Source organism: Passer montanus, unplaced genomic scaffold, assembly GCF_014805655.1.
Source record: "Passer montanus isolate IOZ18808 unplaced genomic scaffold, ASM1480565v1 scaffold8, whole genome shotgun sequence".
Lineage (NCBI taxonomy): Eukaryota > Metazoa > Chordata > Aves > Passeriformes > Passeridae > Passer > Passer montanus.
The window spans coordinates 13,330,664-13,358,001 of NW_024373256.1; the positions used below are offsets into that span (position 1 = coordinate 13,330,664).

The following is a 27,338-nucleotide window of genomic DNA, read 5'->3' on the forward strand; positions in this document are numbered from 1 at the left end:
TTTTTTTTTTACTATCTGCTGTTTGTGGAGACAGGAATGCATTATACCTGCCACAAAATTCAGCCTCAGACAATCTAGAAAGATTTATGGTGTTCCATTAAGGCAGCTATATTCATTCATCACAGTACCAATTTTCCAATGCACTGCTGTATATTTTTGCTGGCAGTGCTCCTTTTCTTTTACTTACCCCTCTGTAGGTATCCTCTGGAGATTTATTATAGTTCCAAAAGCGAAGCCCTGCAATACTTTCAGTTTTATCAAAATGGATTGTGAGCAGATGATCTTCTCCAAAAGAGAAGGGAATGAGCCACATATGGTCATCCTCCACTGTGATATTAGTCCCATCTATTAACCTACAAAGAGAAAAGTCCATTAGCTGCACAAAGGGAAAAGCTGCCTTCTCTCATCAAAGGCAGGGACTTTCCTGAGGCTCATTTTATTCTAGATGCCACTTCCAGCTTCCAGGGCTTCTCGTGCCCTTGTGCATGCAATTAAAAGCACAGAAAACATCAAAAATAGCATGCAAGTATTGAACTAAAGGCAGTGGAGGGAGAAAAAAAATCAGGATTTTCTTTAGTTTGGCCTGCTTAGGAAAAACAGTAAAATCTTTAGGTTTTCCCTGTGTGATCAGGGACAGGCAAAGGAAAACTCAAGTGCCTTTGTAGCAAAGTGGCTGAAGGCAGAACTCGAAGCCAGGCACAATGCAATTCCTGAAGGCAGCTCCATGCCCAGAGCAGTGATCTGGCACCCTGCAGGGTGTTTCTATGCCAACACAAGTCTGCTGGATGCGAGGAGGAGCTGGATGGCAGCTGGATAACCCTGAGCAGGACCTGGCTTTGCTCACATCCCTCGTGGACACAATTAGCCACATCCCTGCTATCTTACAAAGCTTCCAGCCAGCAGGACAATGTCTTTTCATGGCAGCACAGGCTTCAGGCGGACTAAATAAAGTTAAGTCTGCTGGTTTCTGACATTATATTCTTCCACCACAAACTGTGCCATACAAAGATGGAGTAAAGGAGAATATGAATTAATTTTCCACTGTAATTACTTTGGTACACTGCCAAAAAAGTAAGTTTATACTTACTATTTATTTAAAAGTTTAATGGAAGAATGAGTGCCAGACTTGGCAATTCCTTAAAGAAAAAGATTTGAATAATGACTCTTTCACAGAGGAACTGATTAGGGAGTCTATGAGAGAAGAGATAATTCTTGATTTGGTCTTGAATAGTACATGGGACCTATTCCAAATGCTACAGTTGAGAGCACTGCAATGTACTCAAATTCAACATGCTTGCAAGAATACCCAGAGCCAAAGGAGCCTCTATTTCTTGTGCCCAAAAAAGTTCTCCAGCAAAACAATCAAGAATGTAAAAAAATAAAATAAAAATTAAAAATATAACCCACTTACTAAGAAAGATGTTAGAAAGAAGGAGGACTTGAAAACTCAAAGGCAGCCTGGCTCAGTAGCAGGATAAACAAAGTTATTATGGGCCATCTTTCAGCAAAATTCATGATGAAAAAAGCCCTAAATTGATAGACTCATAAACTCTGGAAGGTTAAATGCGTACACACAGGCCAAAAAAAGAGTCTGAAGGCTAGCAAGCAAAAGATACAATAAATAAAATCCCTCAAATACATCAGGGGCAGAAAGCTTGCCAGAAATTCTGTATGATCAACATATCACTAGGCTGCAAAAGGAGCATTCAGAGAGGAGAAGGCACCAACAAAAAAGGTAAATGAATTCTTTGCTTCTGGGTCCATCAGGGTGGGGTCTGCAGAGACTCCCCAGCAGAATCTGCTCATCACAGGGATGGCATGGGAAGATTTCTGAGATCAGCAACTGCCTACAGAGGAGATTTTCATGCAAGATGGCAGAAGGAACAAGGAATTACACACAAGTAAGGCTGATATCTGCATTAATCAGATTAGCAGAAATTACAAATGGAGTTAGTGTGCACGGAGATAAATACAACATTCTAAGGAAGACTCCAGAGCCTTTGAAAAGACAAGTCCTAATTCATAAACCTGGTCACAGCCCATAAACATGCCAGCAAGACAGGATTACAACCAAAAATACCCTTTAAAATGGAGAGATGACTCAGAAACAACAGGATGCAGCTTCAATAACATCCAAAATGCCAAGTCCTCTCCAGATCGACAGCCTATCATTTCTATACTGCTGCCATTTAGATGCACAAGTTAATCTGAGGAAATATACTTGTCAGTGAAGAAAACTTCATTAGATTTGCCAAAAAAAGCAAGGCAAATTGGCCAAAAGAATGGCACCTATTGGTGCAATTCCCCAGCACATCCTCATTCTTTGCTAACGTGAAAATTTTCCTTGAAATTATCCAGAAATCCTGCATAAATATCACTCAATATGCACAGACAGATGCTACAGAACACCCACATTCCTTCCTGGAAAGTCCTTGGCAGAAATACCAGCCAGGCATGTTCTCATCTCCCAGCTCAAACACCATCTTTTGGAAACATCTCATTCATGTTTCTCCAACAAGCTGTTCCTGGACAGCCTGTGAATTCCAAGAATGAGCAGTGATGGGATAAAAATCATGTTCACATTAACATGTGTTAACATAAGTTTACAGAAATGTGTCACTTCAGAAAATCTGATGTAAAATGCATCCCAAGTCTTTGGTTACTTACTTTTCTAATGTTCTGGAATCTCCTGTGTACTCTGGAAGATCATTTAAGTCTTGGGGTGAAGCAGAAATCTGTTCTGCATTGATTTTTAATGCTTGACCATCCTTTCCTATCACTTCAAGTCCTGTCAGCCCCAGGTAATGAGAGTCTCCCCAGGTCATGGTGAAGTTCAGTTGCAGGCCTACATAAAGGAATATAGATTTAATGCCTCTGTAAACTGGTTTGTAGTGATGAGCCAATGCAAACATCAGTGCACATCCCAGTGATTAGCAGCATGGATATTTTGTATAGATTAGACCACTTTATATGATGGAATTGGATATTTCCTGCTCTCTTTGTCCACCTTCATGTAACAGCAGCTTCTTTTAATCTGTGTCAGAGCCCTTTAATGTGCCACCAACACCTTGTTCACTTGAAATTGCACAACTGCTGATCAAGCACGTTCCCAAGTGCCTCATTACTGGGACTGCACCCTGCCAGCCAGCCAGTGGCACATTTCAGCAGTTACATGACAGATTTTGTGATTATGCAGATGCAGAGAAGACCCATTAGTCTGAAGTCTATCCATCATCTTTCACCAGCTAAATGACTGTATAGATTCACATAAATCCAGCCTCTCAGAAATCCATACATTTTTAGAAAACACCTACTCGCAGTTAAAGCAAAGAAAAAACTTGGTTTACTAATTTTTTTAAATTATTTTCTTCACATCAGAACTGGACACATGGAAGCATTTTCATGGGACAGCATCAGTGAAAAGCACAAACATTAATTAGGCTGTATCTCCAGAAAATAAACAGGAAAGAAAAGCTGGATGGACAAAAGGCTGACTGTGAATCTCCTGTTCCACCTGTTTGATGCCTTACTGAAAAGACAGAAATAGCATGTACTGCTATAACAAGTAAAATTCCAATCTGATCAGGCTCCATAAAAATCCATCCCTGTAAATTAAGAATACCTTTCATTTTACACACTACAGAAGCCCACAAAGAACCAGGTTGGGTAATGTCTAAAGAAGCACCAGTAGTCACAATTTATGTTTGTAAAGCAAACAAGCATTAAACCTTTTAAACCATCCAGCCCAGTTACCCCTAAAAGCTGAGAGCAAGTCTTGATACACACAGAGATTCACTTGGGAGTAAGATTCCATCAGCATTTTCTGTGACACAAAGGAATAAACAGCTGTCAGCTGATAAATCTGGAGCTCTGGCTGCACTGACAGCAGATACCAGTCCCAAGGCCAGTGCTGAGACTAAAGCTGCTCAGGGTACAAGCAGCAGGAGCAGAATCAGTCTGTTCTCCTGTGCAAAGCTGCCCTGAAGCAGCCATCCACACAGATTTAGTATTCCCCAGAGTTTAGGATTCCTTACAGAATCCGAGGATGACATGGGGAGAAGGGACCTTGGAGGTGTCTAACCCAGCCCCAAGCTCAGAACAAGTCCAGCATCAAGGCTCTCAGGAGCTCATCCAGGGGATGTTTTCCTGTCTCCAAGGCTGGCAGATTCCAAACCCTCTCAATCCAGTGTTGGATTGCTCTCAGGGTAAAAATAATTTCCCAACACCTTGCTGGAAACTCTTATCAAAGGACCAGGAACTGCTCCTGAAGCTTTTGGCTATCCAGAAACTCTCTGGACAACAGCTGAAAGGCCCACAGAGAGCTAGTTTGGTACAGGATAATAAATCAGGTACTTAAGCAGGCTATAACACTGTGATCTAGCTTTACTCTAGGGTTTCTATTGTCAATCCAATCTAAAAAATTCAGTCAGTCTACATAAATACAAAGGATTGGGAGAGAATTACTGGGTAAGGGACACAGCTATTAGAAATCCCATTCAGGGACTAGGCAAATGGCTAATGTTATTTTTCTGAGATTAGAAGCCAACTGTTGCAATATAATGTTGTAAATGCCATAGCAAACAAAGCTTCTGCCTTAAATATTCAATTCTCTTCTTTATTCTAGACCTGGCATCTGTCACAAAGTGCTGTTCAGCTCTGACAAATCAAAACATCCTTGATAACTTGTTTGGGGGAAGGCTGGTAAAGCAAGAAGTAAATGTAAGAACTTACATTTTCCAGTAAATATTCCTGTTTCCTTTGGTAAGCATTCAGAGACAGGGTCTGGCTCTTGAACCTAAAAAGAAAGTCAAGGAACAGGTTCAGTATTACACTTACACTGACTGCTTAGAAATCCTGTATTTGTAAAACATTTATATTTGTACCTGTTTCTTTTTGTATATTAATCTCCCTTCTGCCTCCCCACCCAGGCTGTCCTGCAAAAAATGGAAAACATGACCCAAAATGTAGAATATGAGATGGGTTCTAAGAAAGCCAAGATATTAGGGCAGGGTTTTAGCTTAGTGCACATAGAAATGTGAAATGGGAGACTCCATAGTGTGAGCTACCTCTTCTCAAAGTGGCTGAAATCCTTAAATAACACTTATTTCCCTGCTGACTGCCATCAGCAAGTGATAATATGCTGTATTTGCAATATGTTGCAAATCTGTTGCAGACACAAGGAGTCTGGAAGGAAGTCAAGACCAGAGAGTGCCACCACAATTTCTTCTCAGGAATTAAGAGGCAGAACAAACAAGCAAACTTGTCCAAAAGCTTGTGCTTGTGCTCTGGCAATGCTAATTAAAAATTGCCTATGCTGTTCAGAAAAGTGAAGAAACAGATGACAAAATTTGCTGATCACACTGGGGCAATCAGGGTAGTAAAGACAAAAATGGCAAAGGATTGCAGATAGAATTCACTTCACTGAGTAAGTGGGATAAAATGGCAAATTCTGTTCTCAGTGGACAAATGTAAAACAGAGAAAACAATCTTAACTTTACATATACCAGTATTGGCTCCAAAGTAAATAATAGTAGATTAGAATGAAATCTTGGCATTTTTATAAGTAGCTCTATAAAAATATCAGCTCAATCCTCATTAGTAGTCAAAAGGCCAAACAGGAAATTAGAAGTCCAGACTCTTTCTCTTTAATTCATCATTAGAAATAAACTTCCTGTCAGCCACAATACATCAAATAGATCTACACAGTGCCTAAGTAAAATAAATAAAGACTTGTCAACACTTGTCTCCTTGTTCCATTAGATCCCTGCAATTTAACCACTGATCCCCAGGATCTCATGGGCTCCCAGACTGCAATATCCTTCATGTGGCAGCCAATGTCCCTGGGGGAATCAAGGTAATTCAGGTGAGACTGAACAAGAAATGGGCTCTGAAATAAACCCACAGAACCTACACAGTGGAAAATCCCTCCCACTGGGGGTACCTCTCTCACAGGCCAGTTCTGTTCCTCACAACAATTCCAATACACCAGCCTGGGAATTAAAATTTGCAACTTTACTGAAAATCAAAACCCATAGACACTGGGTTTACTGATTGCAAAATAATGCCCTCCCTAGCAGACCATAAACCATTTGTGCCAAGGCACCTTATGACCTCTTTTCTCCTTTTCTTATCTACTCAGATCCCTTCCTGATGATTCCATTCCACTGATGCCAAATATATTTTCTTCCAGATATAGTTTCATTTTCTACTATTTTATCTACTTCTGCTAGTGGGCATTGTCCTACCTCTGTTATTTGATTCTTATGGCTAAAACAAAACAGCACCATAACACAGGAGTTATTGGAAAAGCAATAAAAAGCAGAAAGTATTACCATGATCTTACACCTGACCAAATGTTCAACACCTTCCTAGGAGCAACCATTCTGGAAAAGATTTAGAAGACTAACACAAGGGTATAAATCTCTTGAGTGGCTTGAAGAAGGGAGTGGGGAATAATTGTTTAGTTTCTTCCAACACAAAGCCCAGAGAACATTAAATGAAGCTAGGAACAAACAGAAGGAGGTTCTTTGTGCCATGCAGGTTCAGCTGGGAAATTTGCCATGGAGCACTGTAAATTTTAAAAGTGCACGTGGGTTCAAAAAGCTGGTGGATGAATTAATGCAATAAAAATCTGCGGCAGGATATTAAACACAGAGGTTAAGTTAAAAAGTCCTTGTGAGACACATTTCTAAGGGCTGAATGAGTGTTTTAGAGAAACAGCACTCTGTGTTTGTGCTGTCCTTTCTTTCTCTCAGCAGCCACTACTGGTCCCAGAGTTGAACTAAGTGCAGTGGCCACAGGTCTGATCTGCTATAAAATCAACATGTTAAAGATTCCTGAATTCATGGATAGACAGATGGCCATGGATAACACTGACAGAAAAGTAAGACACCTCTGTTAAGAGCTTTTGGAAAGTTTTTAGTAAAACACATCATTTCATCTACTAAATGTGCAACAGGGAATAAAAGGGAAAGAACAACAGCAGGGCTGCTCAAACTGGTCAATACTGGTCTGACAACGTTAGGCTGGGGAGGACAAATTGTGCAGTGGATCTGTATCACTCTGGTAGCACAAACATCCCCCTACAGAAGTCCTGATGGTACCAGCAAACACAGTGACAGGGAGATGAACGGCTCAGTCACAACAGCTTTTGTTATTCCAGAGCTGATACAGCAGTTTCAGAGGTACAGCAGGGTGTGAAGGGCACCAGAGCTGAACAGCAAAATGAAAGGCAGGGCCTGTGTCTGAGCAAGGGCCTGGCAGTCCAGGGCCAAGCTTCTGCCATGGGAGAGGTCCTGGTGAATGCTCACAATAAACAGGTGATCAGGAAAGGGAAGGTCACCTTCAGTTTGTCTTCATGAAACCGTGCACTGTGCAAGGTTCTGAGCAATTTCAGCTACTGCAAGCAAAGATGGGATCAAAATTCCTGCAGAAGTCCGAGGATTAAAGCCACTGACTCTGGTCTTAACAGTGAAATCAAATTCCAGCACCACTGGATCTCCTTTTGTCTTGTCTTGAGCCACAAGAAAAACAGGACAAGACAGAAGGGAAGGTTTGACAACCACACGAGGCTCATTAGGAACCATACATCCCTGGGCAGATCTTGGCTGGAGCAGCTGGAATTTGGATTGATTCAGCTTTGGATCTCCTGACAGACTCCCAAGTAAAAGTGTGAACCCTAGAAAAAGACAAGCTCACTGATGCAACAGAGGGTGCTCAGGGAGATTCTGAAAAAGTAGAAAATTTGAAGAAAAACAGGTCAAAGACCGCCACACACCATCCTGAGAAAATCCTGGGGGATCTTTGCTCAGACACTGGACTGCTGGGCTGGAATGGCATAAGGCAGGAGCTCAAGTGCTTGGAAATACAGCCTTCCTCCAAGGAGTGAAATACCTTCTGCATGGACTAGAAAACAGGTATTTTTATAATGCAAAATGCACCTAAACCTGTGATGATGCTAGTCCAAAAAAAAAAAAAAAGAAAAAGAGGAAAAATAAGGGGAGGGTTGAGAGGAAGAGACACTTCTCGTTTAACATCCTTCATTTGTGGAGGAGGAAACCAACAATATAGAAAATATGGAAAAAACTTTGTTTTGGAGTGCCAGGAAGCACAGCTACTCAGGAGTAGCATACAGGAGTAGATGTGTGGGAAAAATCACTGAAAGTGCAGAAACCTTCAGGAGTACCCAAACCATAAAGAACTCCCCCTAGTCTCTGTCCAAGTAAGTAAAGAAGTAGGCTTATTAATTAATCAGGGAAACCACAACTTGGAGGACCTTTAGGGCTTAAAAAAAATAGCATAAATTATTGATCTGGTGAAAAATGTCTTTAAAATAGCAATAATTGTGTTAGTTTTTCTGCAGTTTTATTCCAGCCTGGAAATGTGTCTATTACTTCCATATTTCAAACAGACATTTACAGAATTTTAAACATAGAAGCCCCCACCTGTTGATTCTCTGTTCTCAACCCTGCTTGTGTAAAAGGTCTCTCATCTCCCTCCCTGTCTGCAGTTGTTGGCCTCTTCAGCTCTTCCTCATATCTCAGGGAGCTGGAATCTCCCATTTCTCCATCATATGTCTCATCATAGTAGTAAATGGCTTCAAGAATATCATCATCAGTAGTGAACAATATGGTATCCCCAAAGTGCTCTGGAGCTGAAGGCAACACACAGAATTAAATGGAGAAATAATGCAAAAAGAATATAAAGAATGAGAAAAATTATTTTTGGTCCTTCTTTGCATTTAATTTGCAGCAGTGTTTAAAGATAATACGTGGCCAGTTGATACTGACTGGCTATAATTAGTGTTTCACTCTCAAACTTATACTGCACAATGGAAAATTAGAGAATTCAGATGGAAAATTAGATAATTTTGATTCCTCTAATGGATTCTCTAACACCCTGCTGGAAACTCTTGTGAAAGGACCAGGAACTGCTCCTGAAGCTTTTGGGTGATCCAGAAACTCTCTGGACAATTTCTCTAATGGTCATTCATTTCAATAGAAATTCCATTTCCCTAATGGAAATTCAATAGAAACTTAGAGAAATCACTAGAGAATTCAGCCAGATTTTAGATACATAGAAAAGAAAATGGGAAAAAAAGCTTCCCAATCACCTTTTCCAAAGACCATGTAAGTGAAAACAAGCAAAAAGCTACAACTTTGAAATTTCTAGTGCCTATCTGATGGGATTGAAACACAGACTGGTTGCTAAGATATAGTTAAAAATGGAGATTAGCTTTGTATGCTGCTAAAATCCCCAGTATCAATGAAGAATGCATTAATGGGCTTTGCATTATGTTTTTAAATTAAACACCAGACAAAGTGCCAGCTTGCTTTGAAGTGGAAAATGATAACAAACAAGCTAAATGTATTTTGTTTGTATTGTACCGCTGTTTCCACAAGGAAAATCAGAAATGATAGCCTACCTCCAGACAAGGTTCCTGAGGCTTTGGCAATCTCTCCTTTAAAGATGCACTGCTCATCCAGCACCATGATGATGTCTTTGACACCTCGGAAGGAGTGGATCCGGGATTTATTGTAATTCCAGATCCTAATCATGGCCACCTGACAGGAATTCACAAAGTCAATAAAGACAAAGTGAGGTTTTCCAGGGGTGAATGGTGCCAGCCAGAGGTGCATATCATCCTGGGTCCGATTCACCCCATCTATCAGGTTGGTTACTATCCTGGGATCATTTCCATAAGCTGGTAAAATATTTATGTCAGGGGGTTCAGCTGTTATTTTTGCAATCTGAACAGGCTCTCCTTTAGAACTGAAAATTTCAATTCCATTAAGACCAACATAATGTCTGTCTCCCCACGTTGTTCGGATGTCAATCACCAAGTGCTGCCCATAAGGTAAGACAGGGATTTTAAAATCACTTCCATCCTGTATCTCCACAGAATTTTCTTCCTCTTGCTTCTTTGGTAGTGTTTGTAGTCCCTCTTTTCTCTGATATTCTCCAGGCCGGTTGATTTTCTGTTGATGGAGAAACTCATCAAAAATGTCCCCTTGAAAATCCATGTTCGAGATCCGACCACGGTGGGAATAATTAAATTTCACCAAGGAGTTCCAGGACTCCTGCAGAGTGTGCTCTTGCTCACTGCACCACTTCATTCTAGAGGTTGCTACGTCCTTGATGGGAAAGTCTTCATCTGAAAACAACATTACAAAGGCATTTAATGTACAAACAGAGAGCAAACCACTCCAACACTGACTCTGCAGAATGATGTCATGTCCCTCACGGGGAAATTCTCTGACAGCAGCACTTTTATTTGGCCTTTCACAAAGGCCACGTGTCCCAGTTTCCCTTCCCCACTCAGACACAATGAACAAAATCACTTTTACCTATGGAGGAGCAGAACTCCTGCCATGGTACAAACTGCAACTAACTTGAGGCTGTGAATTCTTGCCTCAGCCCTTAAAAAAAATGAGATTTTTGCTCAGTGATACTTATTGTGTGACTGTTACAGGAGTTTAAAACAGCCCTCTGCATTTCTGCAGGTCTTTCATACAGCTGGAAATGGCTGAACTGGTTAATGTAAGGCACTATAGAGAAAAGCTGCTTCTTCCTCTCAAAATGAACCACAGGTGTATAAAGAAAAGTGGTGAGAAAAGGAGTAGGTTCAGCAAGCAGGGAGGATGAGGTGAGCATTGCATTCTAGGCTGGTTATGTCCAAATATTTTTCCTATTTTTCAGCACGTGTGAGATGTAGAAAGAGGATAATGACAAGATATCCAATGGGAATGCAGCAATGGCAGGGCAACAAATCAGAGGGGCCCAGTGGGAGCAAAGCATCTTCTTGTGGCTGCACTGGGGAACTGCTTCATTTCCATCTCAAAACAATTAAGAACAGATAATAACCAAGATTTTCAATAAAACAGTCACTCATGTATTTTCTTCAAATAAATGAAGAAAAGGAAGTGGAGTACTGAACAATTACAGGCCCGTGGGCCAGATTTTACTTCTGTACACTGTCCTTGGGTGGATACTAAAACAAATGGTTATCAAGAATATATGCCAATTGCTGTGAAATGCAAAACAAAATTTTCCCAAAAGACTGCTCAAGATTAACTTTTAACTGTGTTTTTGGAAATACTGGAAAGAGGCAATGTTCCTAACCTATGCATGGCAAATAGTCATTTACAGTGGGGACACGTGAGATAAAATTAAGAATTTTAAAGCTGATGGGAAACTACCTGGAAAAGGGTTGTCTTCCAGAATGAAAGGCTGGAGACCAACCTGGCACTCCTCCTTACACCACAAGGAAAATGCAGACATGAAGGGAAGGTTCATATTTCAGAGAATATCAGACAATTTTAAGTCACTTTCTTGCTCACACCACTACCAGTACAGATACTAAAGAGGTGGCTGATGCCCCAATACATCCCAGAGCCTCACAATTCACCTGGAAAAGGCACTGTACAAATATTTACCCCTTGAAAATGTCAAAGCTTGAAAATTTTGGGATGAGCAGAGTACAGAGGAGTATTTAACATCCACTGACTCTCCTAGTTTGGGAGGGGTTTTCCCTTTTGGAACATGAAATACTTCCAACAGTCCAGAGGTTACAATTCTGAAGCCTCCCTCTAGGGCAGTGCATGGGGAGTTTAAAAGGTTTTGAGGTACTTTAAGGAGTGGTACCAGGAGAAGTGGAGCTCTGAAAGGAAAGCAGAAGTTGCCCAAAAGCAGACACCAATGGCTGAAGGCTTACAGGGTGTGGCTTTTTAAGAATCTAAAATGCATTATTTATTATTGACACCTCAAACATCCAACTCCTCTGTGGGTTCAGGAGTGTCTTGAACCACCAATTCAGCTTCTGATGGTGATACACACCACACACAATTCCTCTCAAAACTTTAGAAAACTACATTTTGGGGCAAGGCTACATAGAAAAAACCACCTTTCTTCTCCCTCTGTTGTGTTAATCTCTTTTTTTACTCCCTGCAGTTATAAACAGCAATCATATTTCCATGCTGCAATCACATGCTTCATTTCCCAAATCATTCTAAAAGCTCTCCTCTGTATCTGTTCCACTTGGTAATCAGCTTTCCTGAAAATGGATGATCAGAGCTGCAGTTTTCCAGGCGAGGTCTCACAAGTGCCAGTGCTGAGATATTGAGGTTTCCCAAGTACCCAAAATGCCTCTGCTGATCCATCCTGGGAGTGCACTGCTCCAATCACTGCTCACACCAGCATTTCACTCAATCTGCCATCAGCTACTCAACCATGAGTCTTCTCTTCCTCGGTCATTTGCAATTGATGATTACTCAACTTACAACTTAATTTTTGGTTATTAGTCCCCAGATGAGCCTGCAAGCATTCTACTGAATTGCATTCCATTGCTCCAGTCCTCAAGTTCATCGTTCTGTGCAGTTCTTCAATCTCCTTAACTCATAATAAACCAAATTATATGTTATTTGCAAATTTTATCAGCGTGCTCCCACCATTTCCTTCGCACATTAAACTGGTTATCAAAGAAAAATTGATGTTTTTATAGCAACATTAACTCGAGCCAAGCCTGTACGTGCTGTTCCTAATTCCTGTTGTTCTTGTGAAGCATTTAGTGACCAAAGCCATGCTGTGACATCCACAGGAGCCTCTGAGCCTTCCCTTTGTCCCACCCTCCACTGCCCTTCTCCCAGCCCCAGGCCAATTAAAATCCAGCACTCTCAGGGAAACATTTAAAAGCTTTTCCTGTTGTTAAAGCTCTCTCAGCTCCACTGAAGATGGCTTTACCCTGCACACACAGCAGAGAGAACAAAAGCTGCTGGGTGGCTGCAGTTTCCCAAGCACTAGAACACATCAGGAGCTTTAAGCACCACAGGACAACCTGTTCTGAGCAAAATCAGAGAAAATTTACATTGAAAAATTATAACCCTCATCTTGTAGAAATTCCTAATTTATCTCCATTTTCACAACTGAACAGAACTTCCCAAGGTGGGATTTATTTACAGTTCTCACAACATGAAGGTTTTCATGTAACAGATACTGTGAAATGTGTGAACCATAAATGGGCTGCAGGGAGTGGGGTGGGTGAAGGGCAGGTGGCCTTGTTCCAAACTTCCCTGTTCTTCTTTTCTTTGAGGTGTAACTTCAGCTACACTGATGAAATTGCTGTTTTCTCCACAGAGGGTCAGACAAGGAAAAATTCAGACATTCTAAGTTTAGAAAGATCCATTTTCCTCATCTTTGTCTAAAAAAACCCTGCAGTACCTGCTGTAGAATTTGAACTGGCACTCCTTTATTTATGTGAATTTGCTGTCCCTTGTCACCCTTACTTGCATGTAAACATCCAAATTCAATATACAGCAAGATACATTTTCATGTGAATTGTTCTGATGTTCAATTACTCCCAAAATTTCAATTTGTATTTTTGTAACATCTTATTCCAGTTCTCTGGGTCTTGTTGTCCTTGTTGTATTAACTCTTCATTTGAGACAAGATACTGAATGCTGGAGGATTACAGAATGCCAAGGAGGGGGCATGAAGGGTCCAAAACCCAGAAGTCAGAGTGACATGGCTTGAAACTGAAAAAGGAAGACAAACATATATCCCAAGCAATGGCAAGTTGGTGAAAGAGAGCCAAAGTAGAACTTGTGGGTAATTTCTGTTATTTAGATTTGTTAAAGACAAAAATATTATCTCATGCCCTGAAAATTTCCTAGCCATGGATTGCCAGATGTTGGGATAAAGGGGAACTTGGGAAGTTGCACAGTTCTCCTGCTGTTCCCTGGGGACACACTGCTGGATCCTGCCAGAGGCAGAACACAACTGCACAAAGCTGCATCCACCTCCAACAGGAGATCTGGGGAAGGAGGACAAGGATAATCAACAGCACAGAGCAGACAACAGCTAAATATATCAGAAAACTCTTCATAAGTAAGCAAGATGTCTGAGGGAGATGTTTGTAAAATTATGAGCAGAGAAGAAAAATAAGGGTAATTTTCCATTCACTCTGAATAAATTTATTGAGCATCTATTCTCACCAAGAAAGACACAAAGCTACTACACAAATAAACTCTGCAAATTTGGGATGTAATCTTCTTTATCTCTCTGCAGATTTTAATTGATATTAGCAAACATTTGCTGTCTACAGGACTGTCAATTTTTAGAATCTAATTTACTGAAATTTCATCTTCCAGCTGCTCCAAATAAATTAAAAGTCCCTAAATCAGAATGTAAATTTTTCTGAAGAGTGTTTCATATCAGGTGTAGGACCAGGAGACAGACTGAGTATTCTCATGAGGAAAATATCACAAATAGCCAAACTAATATGCCCTGTCTAAACTCCCAGGAATCTCCAGAAGTCTCTTCCACCTAAAATGAGTTTGTGCCTCTGCAAAATGGAGAACACATCAGCACTTGGACTAAGGTTGCTATTGTGACCTCTTACCTTTGGGAGCAGAATCATCTTCTCCAAGATTGGTAGTGTTTAATCCCAGCTTTTTACCACACATGACACTTCTCCTTCCACTCACAGGGTACTGCAAACTGCAGTTTTTGTTAGAAAGGGAGTCAAAAATATCCAAGTCCACATCAGCATCCTTTCTGGTCAGCGTTTGTGATCTCCCATCTCCAGTTGCATTTCTACTATTGGATCCTCCCAGTTCATGCCTCTGACATTTGACATCCTCATTAATCAGATCTGAGAAGTTTTTCATGATTTCATCTGGCTGTGTTTGAAATCTGGAGCTGAAATTCTGTTCTGGAGCAAGCCAAGGAGGCTTCTGCCTACTGGGAGAGACCTGATTACTCCGTGTTACCTGGGAAGATGACTGCAACCAAGAAGGAATTGCACCTGCAGAATCAGTCAGTTTTCTTCCTGTTAACCTTTCCATTTGCTCACTCAAACAAAGCTCATCATCAGACTGAACGTGCTCTGGAACTGCTGCTGCCTCCTCTTTGGCATCTTTTATACAAACTTGAGATGGGAACACTTTTAGATCATCCTCTAACTGAGAAAAATTTTTCTTTGTAAAGCTGATTGAGTTCATCTTAGGCTCAAGAAGATTTTCTTCTGGCAGAGCTGTCCAGTTTAGTGAAGCACTGTTTGGTTCTGGGCATTTAAAATGTAGGTCTGTTGTCTTGTCTGGACCTGCAGGTGCATTTCCTTCTTTCCTCTCAGCTGAGGGAGAGGCTGAGCTATCTTGCTTGTGATCTGTAAGGTCAATTGTGGTGCTCTGGTCAGCAAGGAGATCTCCAGAGCCTCTCTCTAATTCGCCATCAAATACAAGGTTCTCATCAACATACAGCTTCACCTTCTTTGCTCCAACATCAAGGTCCTACAAAAATAAAGGTGTGAAGATTTCAGTCAAGCTTTCAAGCATTAGATATCACAGCTCTGAGACTCTGACATTTGAGCACTTAATCAACAGACAGATGAAAACAATTAAACCCTGTGTCAGTACATGCTTTTGACTGCTTTTTAATCTAAAGCTGAAATGACTAAGAAACACTGTGTAATAGATAAGATTTTTTTAAAGGACAGAAAACCCTGCTAGACACTGCTATCACTTTGTCTGACAAGGTTTGAATACTTAGAAAAGCTTGAGGGAAAAAGCCTAGATTAAGTACAATTATATTTGATCAGGATATAAATTCCAGAGGCACATTTTGCTTTTCATCCCTAAGATTCACCACTTTCATAACATGTTCCACAGTGAACAACCACCCAGATCAAAGCCACCAGAGTTAAAAAGAGTTACAGAGTTACAGAAATGCAGAGCTAGAAAGTACAGCGAGAAAAAAAAAAATCATCCAGTCCATCTTTTTCACTGAAGAATGTAAAATAACCTACACCATTGTGAGGAAATCTGGTTTTAACAGTTTTCAACTAATCTGCCTTGATAGCCTATTCTAACACTTAACTAGCCTTTTAAACAGCAGGCCTTCATCTCAGACACAATTCTGCCACTCACAACTTTATCTCTATGTTCTCCTTCTCTGTGGCACTCACCAATACATGATTTTTTTTTCATTCCATTGAAGTTAGAACTAATGTTCTTTCTATTCTCCTCACCATTTCAATATAACCTTTTCTCCCTCTTGACAAAAATACCATTATCTTCAAAGAAAATACAGATGAAACACAATCCATCTCCATTCTGTTCTCTAACTTGTCCATCTCATGGAGTCTTTCAGAGACTCTCTGTTCTTTCCTTCTTTTTTTTTTGTGAAAACTAAGAAGCTTTTTGTGAAAGTAAGAAGTTTCAGTTTCATCCCTCTTGCTCATTTCCAGCCTGTCAGTTCTCCTCGAATACTGATTTTCATTTTCCTCTGCTCCCAGACTAAACCAATCACTCCTTCCCTTCCAAGCAGGAAAGTCTCTGGTTCTTCACTCCTGAACACACTGTTTAAGCCTTACAGATTTTTCAGAGCTTCCATCCTGTTGCTTTCCCAATAATAACATCTCTGAGGCCAAAAACTGCAATATGGACGTACCCAGAGGAAAAGCAGAAGATGCAGGCATGACTCTACAGGTGAGGGTGAGGGAGAGGAGTAGGTACAGGAATTCCTGACAGGAAAAAGATAACCTTCACTGAGTTCCCAGTGAGCAGCTGTAAAACCAGTTTAATTGGCCATTATGGCCTGGCTGCCTGTGGAACTCCTGTAGGATCATAAAGTGCTGTATTTCTGTGCTGGTGCAGTCAGCCATAAAACAGGATATTTTTTCCCCTTGAATGAGGACACTGCTGTCTTGATCTAACTGGGGATCAGAAGATTTCAATAATTACATCTGTTGAAAACTACATGCATGGCTTTGCCTGGAATTATGATGGGGAAGAGAAAGACTATCAGGATGTCCCAATGATGCTTTTTAAAAATTTTTTTATATGTCTCAACTGCCAATGTCCTCCTTAAATGCTAGAGATATTGAATATTCACAGTTAAATTTGGGCTAACTGGAACATTTCTCCATAACATTCCAGCTCTACTGCTGTTAGGAATACCCAGCCCTTAGTTCTGCATTTTTACCTGGAAATAGGTATAAACTGAAAGGGACCACAAAAATACAGACGCACATTTTAAAAATATTTGTCAATGTCATATTTTTAAATTAAAATCAGCAACTTCTTTAGAACAGCATGTTTTGAAATGAATCCCACTGCACTCACCAGCAGCAGAGGAGGTCAGGAAGGCAGAGAAAGCACTACAAAATCAAAAGTGGAGCTCATTCTCCCTGAAAAAGGGACAGTCAAGCCCAAAAAGGGGTCACTCACTTCAAAAACGCTTTTCCAGTCAGTGGGAGACTGTTCTCTGATGCTTTGGAATGTCTGGGATAGGTATTTTAGGAAGCAGAAAAGGTCTGAAGTGTATCCAGATGAAGCAGCCAGGTATTTCTAGGATAACAGAGACAGACTGGACTGGGGCAGGCATTCCAAGAGCTGACAGCTCAGAAGAGCTAATGAAAATCTGCACCAAAACCCTGAGCAGACTGAGCCTCAGGGAGGAAAAATCTGAACAGATCCCAAGAGACTCCAAGAACAAACATATGCAGGCACAAGACTAAGAACTGCTCTTTTTCATTCCCTCCCACCCCTCTTCTGAGTTTCCAGTTGCTTAGTGATCTGTTCTGGTGGAAAAGATTGACAGTTTAGCTTCCCCAGTACCACTGTCAGCTCTCCTCAAGCGTGAGGAGGCTGGAAAAATCCCTTCCTCAGGAGTAATCCCACCCTGTAAACAAACACTCAATACTTCATCCAAGGCAGGGCTTTTCCTTCCTGGAAGAGTAATTAAAAGGGCACAATGTCTCAGAACAAGCAAGTAGGTATGAGCACTGGCAGAAAGAAAAAAGATTTTGTGAAAATAATTCTGGTTCCTTTTGATGTTCCTTCCCAGCTTGCACCCTCACCCTCGCAGGGTGTCTGCTGGGATAGTGCCTCCCAAGGAGAAAATAGGGGTGGTATTTCTGGCCATTTCTGTGATATTTGTGCACAAAGGACAGAGCCTAAAACCAGAGGCACTTTTCTGAGAATTCCTCCTGGACAGAGGACCAGAAATTGCTTCTACCTGACTTTTCAGAAAAGTGTGAAAAAGAAGCAGTAGAAAAGAAGTCAAAAACCAAAGAAAATGCTTCTACAAAACTGATTGTGCTGGAAGAAAGCTGCTGCATCCTTACAGGCACATCCAGCACTGAAAAAAAACCCCAAGAGAATGGACAGGAACATGGGCACAGAAGGAACACACAGGCAACCACCTGAAGAATTATTCAACTGGAGAACACCTAAGACCTTAATGCATTTAGGTATTGATTCCATTCCCAGTTGTGTGAAGACATACAACACACATTAGACTGGATCTTTGAAAAAAGTTTTAATAGCACCATTAACCATGCAATTTAAAGGCTGTATCAAGTAGTTACAAAATGTCTGTCTGTTGCAGATAAATTTGAAAAAAGCTGGCTGCCCTTACACACTTGTTCCCTTTCTGCAGACAAAAAAATCACCTCCTTTTTTGGAGGTGTCATCTGAAGCAAATAAAGGCAAGATGAAGCATTCTCTGAGACCTTCCTTGTAATTCAATGAATCAAGGAATCTATGACAATGATGTCATCTGACTTTTACAGCTTCGTTCAGACATATTTTGTCTCCTTCCAGGCTCAAGTTCTGAAATTCAAATATAAGAAAGTACCGGCCTGACTTAATGTTTGGCCTATTTTTGGAAGCAGTACATGGACATCTCTCACTTATGTGGTTTTTGAGGGAAAGAAGGCAGTTAGAACGATTCCCAAAATCCACACAGAAATCTGGCTCTGGATTTACATTAGCAGCAAGAAAATTGCTCATTTATCGTATTTTGGGGTTTTATACTTAGACAAAACTTCCTAATGACTACAGACTAAGGCAGAACTGCTTTGTATTATTCTTTCACCTTAAGGATAATGAGACATTTCTTCAGCACAGGTAAACTGCTGCATTTCCACCAAAATCCATAGGATTATACTCTCAATGGAATTTACACATTGCCTCATAGCAGGTTATTAAAGAAGCAGAGCCTTGAAACACAGACAAACATTTCTGTGTACATCCTGCATTCTATTCAGTAGATTTGGTAACAAATCATACCATTACTTCCAAGAACAGCAGCCCTTTTGCACACTCTAATGATGATGGAACATCCTGTAGGCCACATTTTAGTAAGAAAAGCTATTAAAATTCCAGGAAAAGAAATATAAATCATGTTGTAGCAAATTTGTTTTAAGCTGTCCCTTCCACGGCCATTTCCGTATGTATAAATTACCATATGTGCTTATATAAGAACATGGATGAGAGCAAAACCAGAGGGATAAAGCTTCTTATTTATAATCCAGGACAGCAAATCCTCTTTGATCCAGTACCTGAGATTTTTTTTCTTAACACTGCAGTGTACAAACAAGAATAATATTCATGGTGACATTCAAACACACAGACAAGAGACCATCTGCCATCTGCCATGATATGTCTCTCTTGTAACAGTAGATTACTGGTTTTATTATGAGCACACAGTAGTGGGCTTTTTAATTGTCCCTGCCCAGGGAGGGGGGCTGGAGCTGGATGATCTTTAAGGTCCTTCCAACCCAACCATTTTATGATTCTCATTAAAGTGACAAACCCCAAACTGAGCAACAGTCAGCCTGTTTATATTTATAGACACCAGAAAACACATATTTAAACACGTATTTATTTACATTGTGATTAAACAGCTGAAAGCCCTGAATACTGAGATAGACTTACCTTTGTATCTTTATTTCTCACCACAATAAAGGATTAATGACAGGACGTGCAAGCCTTTTATTAGGTCTTTTAGTGATCTTTAATAGCTTTGAAAGCAAATGCTCATTGTACCCATGAAAACATTATCACTACATTGTTAGCACTTCCAATTAAGACAAAAGCAAATTTCACAGCAGACAGGGACACCTCACAGCTCCTGTTTTATTACAGGAAATTGTATCTACTTTTATTTCATGCTTTTAGAAAGAAGATCACACTGAATTTCCCTAGGCAAGGCAAGAGCAAATATACAGAGTTGAGAAAAGACTACTTACACTGGGAGTTGTTGTGTTGTAATTCCAAATCTTGATCTTGGATATACCAAAGTCACGTGAGCGGGTGGGATTGCGGATAACAAAGTAAAGTTGGACGGGTGGGTGGAAAGGGCACATCCAAAGGCAGCTTTCCTTGGGGAGCTAAAAACACAGACAAGCAGACTGTCACTAATGCTCCTTCTCCTGAAGCAGGTGTTTTAATTAACTCCCCACCCCCCAGCAGCACAGGCAGCCATTAGAAAAGTAAAGGTTTCATAAAATCTGCTACGTAAAGAGCAGAAGCTCAGCCTCATTTCCCAAGAGTAAATCCCACTCTCCCGCCTGCCAGACAGCTCCCAACAACCTGGCAATGAGCTAAAGGTCAGCTGCCTGCTGTCCCAGGGAGACATCTGCACGCTCAGAGCACAGGCAGAGCAAGGCCAGTTTATTTTTATCAAATTAATCAGCTTTGCTGGCACTAGGGGGGATCCCTGAGCACAATGGACATTCTACAATCATTTTACAATTTCTCTGCTTCTGCTTCGTCCTCTAAGGAGGGGAATCATAGAGAATTTTACTTTACTGCCTGCCTCTATTTTAATCAGGTTTTGCAGATAATCAGCTTCACTTATAAGTCTGCTCCTCAGAGCTATACTGGCCTCTACACTGGAAATTTTCTAAGACATCACAGAATTCCCAACATGAATTTTACATACAACTGGCAATCAAGAGATTTTAAAGTATCAAGAAATGCCTAATTCTGGAGATTGTTAAGGACTGCTACCTCTACATGTTCAGAATGCAAGAAAAGGATATGTGGCAGCTCAGAAAGAAGGAAGTTTCAGAATCAAAATGTTAAATATTAATACATTTGATGTCCAGTGTTACCCACATGCAGATGATATACCAGTGATCTGAAAGCAGCTGATAAATTAGTTCCCCTTCTGTTCTCAGGGACACACAATACAGATACACACACAGAAGATAACAGGCAATCTTTTTCCACACCTTTCTCTCTGAAGTGAGTGTTTCAGTTTTCCCTGAAGGTGTTAACCACAGAACTTTCCTCCTGAATCCTTCAGCTGTGTGACTAACAATGATAAGGACAGCACCCTGCAGCCTGTTCAGAGCCAGCATGAATAGATCCACTTCTCACATGGTCCTCTCTCCACCTCTCCAGACTCTGATGGGTCTCTGCCCCCAGCCTCTCAAAAAGCTTTGGGAGACTGTTTCTGCTTTAACACCACTTTGGAGCACCAGCAGCCATAAGGGTGGCAGACAGGTTCTAGCCTTTCTATTTAAAAGGAAAGAAGCCTCTTGACATCAAAGAAATGAAGGACAGCCCTCAAATCACGGTTAACCCAACTCCAGGGTCGACTTCAAAGCTGCATCATGTTTTTTGAAGCCATAGTTTGAACAAGAATGGTTAAAAAACAATGTCCCAACTGCAGACAAGACCTGATAAGCAATCCATCTGCAGACCTCTCAAGGCAGGAGCTGACTCTCCAGAAATCAATAGGATCTGGTGTGTAGTGAGAGCCAGATGTGCCTTCACAGGAAGGTACCTGATTCAGCACCAAAATGACCTGCTCCTGCTTCTCACTGGCTTCTCTGTAAAACTGCACACAATGTTCCAAAAACCAGAGATTTATCAGAGCCAGGCTGAGTGTTGTGTCCTGAGTGAGAGGCAGCCATGGAGATCATTTTGTTCATCAGTGGAAATAACTGATAGAGCTGAGCTTACACAACCTCACAGGTGTTACAGTCCCCATGAGGGTGTCAAAGATCTGACACCAGAAATTCAAGGCACCATAAAGGATCCATGCCAAAACTCAAGAGACTGTGGAGGACTCTCATGTTTTATCCCAAAGAGTAGTGTCATGTCTTTGCCTTCACAAGAGGCACTTGAGCCTGGGGTTATTGTGTAGGAGCTGAAAATCTAACCCAAAAATTCTTTGAACCATCAGGATGAGCCTGGTATGTTAAGGAGAAGGAATTATATTTTTACTGGACCAAGGAAAAAGGGGAGAGTGGAAACCTTTAGTCTTGAGATTTTGTGGGAGATTGGCACTGCTTCTTGTGGGACTGAAGGTGTAAATGATGGAGAGTAAAGGAAGCCTCAAGCACTGTGAAGAGGAATGACACAGGTCTAAGGGCTCCCATGGGGAAGAAACACCTTTGTCAGGTATTTACCTGTCCTTGTTAGCCTGAGGTTTAAAAGACCTCTGTATGGATATAAGAATCAAAAAGTTTTGTGGAAAACAATTTCAATAAAATACCTAATCCATGACTTACTGAATATTATCACAGAATCCCAGAATGGTTTGGGTTGAAAGGGAACTTAAAAACCATCCAGTTCCACCCCCTGCCATGGCAGGGACACCTTCCACTGTCCCAGGCTGATCCAAGACCTAGCCAAGTTGGACTTGGACACTTCCAGGGATCCAGGGGCAGCCACAGCTGCTCTGGGGACTCTGTGCCAGGGCCTCACCATCCTCACCGTAAAGAATTCCTTCTCTATTATCTAATCTAAAAAGTTGAGAGCACCAGATATTCTGCCAGGCATTTTTTTTCTTTTACAGTACATCACAAAATAGAAGGAAGGAGGCAGTTTAAGTGCTCTTCTTAAAAGTCTGTAAGGGTAATAAATAAACTAATAAAATAAAATCCCTCATCTTCAATAAGAGTATTCTCAAAGACAAAAGTACACCTAAATGATCAAAGATGGAAGTGTTTTAACCATGGTAAAATGAGTTTTCCACACAATAAGTTTTTATTTCAAGTTTTTGTTCTGTTGAAGATGTTCATTGCTTAGAGATTGATTAATTTATTGAGTTTTTAATGCACCCTGAAGCTTTCCTGTCTGATCTGAAATGTACACGACCTGGAAGTGCTGCTCTGCCTTCTGAAGGAAGCTGCAGCTCAGGCCCTCCATACCCACAGCCTAAGAGCATATTCCCTGCCCAGATTGCATCTTGGATGCAGCCTCAAGAGAGGAGAGTCACAAATCAAGGGAATATATTAATCAATGCAATATAAAAGCTCATTTCTTAAGAATAATGAGATCTATATATGTATGAGTAATACTGAGAGTAACAGGTTCATAATGGCTTAATGAATGTAATACTACATAATTTATAAATATCTAGAGAGTCTGAGAGTCACTACTACAACTACTACTACTGAGTGTCACCTGCCAGCCAGCACAGCCTAAAAAGGAGAATGGGTGTTTAATGAGACCCCAACTACAGTTTTCAGGAGAGAGTAAGGAAGATGCTCAGGAATATTTGTCTGGAAATAATATTCCATAAGGAGTTTCAACTAAATTTCAAAATACTGCATATTTGTCCTCTTTCAAATCTCATCTATCTTGAGAGCAGAAAAGCACCATTAGCATGAAACGAGCTGTAATTTATGTTTTTAATAGACTAAGTCCTTCAGTATTCTCATCCACTAAAATCATACTATTTTTTTACTAGAATCCTTGCTTTGAAGGCCCATGGAAGATGGCACAGAGTGAATGTGAAGCACAAATAAAACTATGGCTGTATGAAGGGCTGTGGATATTTGCTAATTCTTTCACACCAGTCACTGTCTTCTGCCCATTGTCATTAGTGTGGGAGCACCTCATATCTCCCCATCTTACTATCTCACACAAGAGCCATGAAAGACTTTTACCTGCCATATATTTTGCTTAATCTCTTCTTCAAAACTACCTACACAGTCTTATATTTCCATTATTCTTCCCCAGATAAAAAGATAACAAGGGAACAAGAGAAAACAGGCACATTTTCTTTATAAATTTACTTCAATTTGTATTATCAATCTGAAAAAAAAAATAGCAGTGAAGCTCCTGTACCTTGAGACCACAAGGATTACTTCAGTTCTAAAACAAAGTTATAACTGAATAGCAACATCTTGAACAGGTGAGCTGCATTTGTCAATAAGAAGCAATATTTGTAGGGTTTTTTAAATTATCAGATAGTTGGTATGCAGTCAGGTTCAAAATGTTTCTGAACAAAAAACCTGGAGATAGAGTATTATAGGAATATTATAATGAGAGAATTCAACATCCAGCACTAAGCTGTCTTACATTTAAGTTGTTATTGACCAGGCAGCACAAATCCCCTGGGTTGTCAGCATTTCGAATGTCCACATCATGAGGAGACACAAAGATCCTCTTGTTGTGCAAATCAAAGAATTCCACCTGGCTCAGGCCCACGTTTGCTGGATTCCCCCAGTTGGAAAGAAGTTCCATGGTCACATAAATGGCATCATGTACTTCCATAGTGGCTGTCATCTAGACCAAAATAAAATATGGTAAAAATAGCAGTGACCAACCAATAAAATGTGAAAGAAAAGATTGTTCAGACTGAAAAACTGATGGGTCAGAAGCAAAAAGATTGCAAAGTCAAGGCTATTTGGATGACATTCGATCAATCATTTTGGGTTACACCAATTCTGCCACACATCAACACTCTTAAAAAGCCTGAATAGAAGGTAACTAACTCTCTATTCTTGGTTTGATTCCTTTGCCATTCTGATGAACAGTGATAAATTCTCTTTGTGCACCCTGCCATAGGTTTGTTACTTGATGTAGGGCAGAACTGAGGGATACAGCTCATTCAAGGTACTTTTATTTTAGTAACACTGGGAAGCATTAATTATGGTGCACATATGCACAAACCTTCTCTCTCCACATGGAATTTACTCCAGCTTTGCCACCAGCCAGGGATCTGTCACTGTCACAGGCAGAATGGCTCCCACGCTCCACAAAGGCTTTCAGGAGTCTCTTCTTTTGTCTGAAACAACATATTCTGGGTTATTTCCTCATAATTCCTGCCTTTTTAAGAAACAGTTGGTGCAAAGGTGAAGAGATGATAAGATGAACCCCACAGAAAAATGTACCAAACACAAAATAATATTTGCAGCATTCCACCTTCGAATACACAGAGTTTGGTTAAAAATCTGGGCTTCAATTCCAGCTGGTTCTGAGGCAGTATGAGAAGAAAATGCAGAGGTGATCTGAGGACCCTAAAGTGAGATGCTGGCAGATCCTGTTCTGGCCAAGGCTGCACTGCCTGATTTGCTACTTGCATGGTGTCTCAAGCATCTGAAGATTACCAGGTGTAGTAATTGGACTGGTGGCATTCTAAAAAATCTCTCTTAAAAAAGGAAGTGATCCTAAAGCAAATATATATAAATATATACCTGCTCCCAAAAGGGCAGAATCTCTCCACAGCTCTGGTGACTGTAGTCCTTGTCTGGCGTTTTTCTGGAGGTTCAGTCTTTGCAGAAAGAATAGAAGAAACAGAAAATGTCTCCTAAGTAAGAAAAATGTCAGCATGTTCCATTCAGGTTGTTCCCACCACACAGCATCAATCTGCATCTGTGGAACAAGAGTTTGGGCCCAGCTCATCTGTAACTCTATACGAAGTCAAAGCATATTTAATGGAATTGGTCTTGATTTACAATGAAAGAGCTAAGTTTGGAGCTTGATCTTCTGTGTGGAAGAAGACAAAGAAGCAATCTCTGAGGACTAGAAAATACACACACACAGAGTCATAAATAAATAAATAATCTCACTGTATACATTTGGTAGGATTCAGGGCTGGCCAAAGCTTTGGCACAGGTCTACTAGACTTTCTCCTCCAAAATCATCAAGTCTTTTAAAATCCTCAAACCCCTCAATTCTATTAGCATAAAATAATTATTTATTTTTTTAATAAAAAGCTATCAGTAAGATACCTAAGAGAAAACAGAAGTGCTGCATTCTTATAATGCTATGTGCTTTTTCTCTGACTCTACTCAATTTTTTTGTTGACTTTTCTTGACTTCCTTGCTTATGAGTTTTTAATTATTTTTAAACATGGTTTCTGGAGGTAAGAGATGAACACAAACAGGGGCAGAAACCCCTCCCCAGCTCATCCTCAGTGAGATCTAGCAGTGTACAGGACAGCTCTTCTCCAAAAGCAGAGCATGCACTAACAGGGGCAGTGTCCATGGTAAAGAGTCCTGGAGGATGGCAGGATTTATTGGGATGGAAATCACACTTTGCCTTGTTTCAGAAGCTTGCAGGATGAAAATGGCTCAAGTGGGCCTGCAGCTGTGCATCTGATTGTACAGACACATCCTATGGCTGCTCTATCAGGTGCTCAGTGATCCCTGTAATCAAGAGGGAGCTGTGGGATGCCATCCTGAGGAAGCAGATTAAAGGAAGCAACCCTTTGGAAGAATAATACAAATTAAATTACTCTTAGACTTAGGGGACATTCATTCATACACAATCCTAATGTGTAAGAGATTGTAATTCATGGGGGTTTTGCTAGTTGAACAAACAGCTCTACTTTTTTTTGCCATACCTTTTGGGGGTTTGTGGCAACTGCTTGCCTTTGCAGATCTCCCTGCAAGAATTCATTCTCAATCTGCACTGCTTGAACAACAGCTGAAACAGAGAAGTCAGGATCCTTCTCACACACACTCTTCCTGGTTACTGAAAGGGATGTTTCTGGTCGACTTAAGGGCTCTGGGACCAAAAAAAAGGGAAGAAATACTCATTTTTTCAGGACATACAAGTACAGAACATTCCAACATCTGAAACTTCCCAGTCAGTTACTGCCAAAGGGCTTTGCAAGCATCTATAACCATCCCAAATGAAGCTGAATTCCCCCAATTTGGTTTCATGCCAAGATTTCAAGTCACATCTTCTTTAGGCAACAGATAAAACAGCATTGTAAGAAAAGGGAAACCAACAAATGAGAAACATAATTTTTATGCTTTTAGATTGCTTTGTTCTGGTATTTAGTCGAAATGCCTTGTAATAGTCCATTGAAAAGAAGTACATATAATTTAAGCACAGCAGGAATTTGTAATTGGGGTGTTCAGCTGTTTTGGAGGAATCCCCAGAGACTTCTAGCAAAACAAGGGGAGTCAGGAGTTGCTATTTACAAGGCAAAATAAATGACCTTATCACTTAAGCAGTCATCACAATGCCCACACGAATCCCAATCTTCCCAAACTTGATGGAGAAACAGAAACATCACAGCCTAGAAACAGGTTTGAAAGAAAGGAAATCAAATTTAACAAGAGATGATGTGAGATTGGACTAAAAGAGAAGCACAGTGGTTATATCTGAGGGCTTTAAAAGTCAAGGGAAGAGAAGAGACTGAAGTTGTAGAGACACTTAGAGTGAGGGAAAATACTGAAGTGCCAGAGTGCTCTCAGTGCTGCAGGGAGGAGAGCACAGTGCAAGTAACATGAAGTCCACCTTGGAAAGACAAGAAGTTCAGACTGAGCTTTGTGTGCATGCACTCCTTGCACATACACCCAT

The 27,338-nt window shown here is 40.6% G+C and overlaps 1 protein-coding gene across 1 annotated transcript in view; it reads right to left on the bottom strand.

Moving 5' to 3' along the window:
- Positions 1-27,338, bottom strand: part of LOC120513345 (katanin interacting protein) — a 56,744-nt gene that overhangs the window by 14,874 nt on the left and 14,532 nt on the right. The window contains exons 9-20 of the mRNA XM_039732683.1: positions 26,371-26,534; positions 25,220-25,332; positions 24,696-24,810; positions 24,102-24,308; positions 20,030-20,170; positions 14,396-15,284; positions 9,425-10,153; positions 8,445-8,653; positions 4,884-4,934; positions 4,732-4,795; positions 2,668-2,845; positions 188-353 (exon numbers count right to left, since the gene is read on the bottom strand). Of these exons, the coding sequence (XP_039588617.1) occupies positions 188-353; positions 2,668-2,845; positions 4,732-4,795; positions 4,884-4,934; positions 8,445-8,653; positions 9,425-10,153; positions 14,396-15,284; positions 20,030-20,170; positions 24,102-24,308; positions 24,696-24,810; positions 25,220-25,332; positions 26,371-26,534 (3,026 nt within the window). The remainder of the gene's footprint in view (positions 1-187; positions 354-2,667; positions 2,846-4,731; positions 4,796-4,883; positions 4,935-8,444; positions 8,654-9,424; positions 10,154-14,395; positions 15,285-20,029; positions 20,171-24,101; positions 24,309-24,695; positions 24,811-25,219; positions 25,333-26,370; positions 26,535-27,338) is intronic.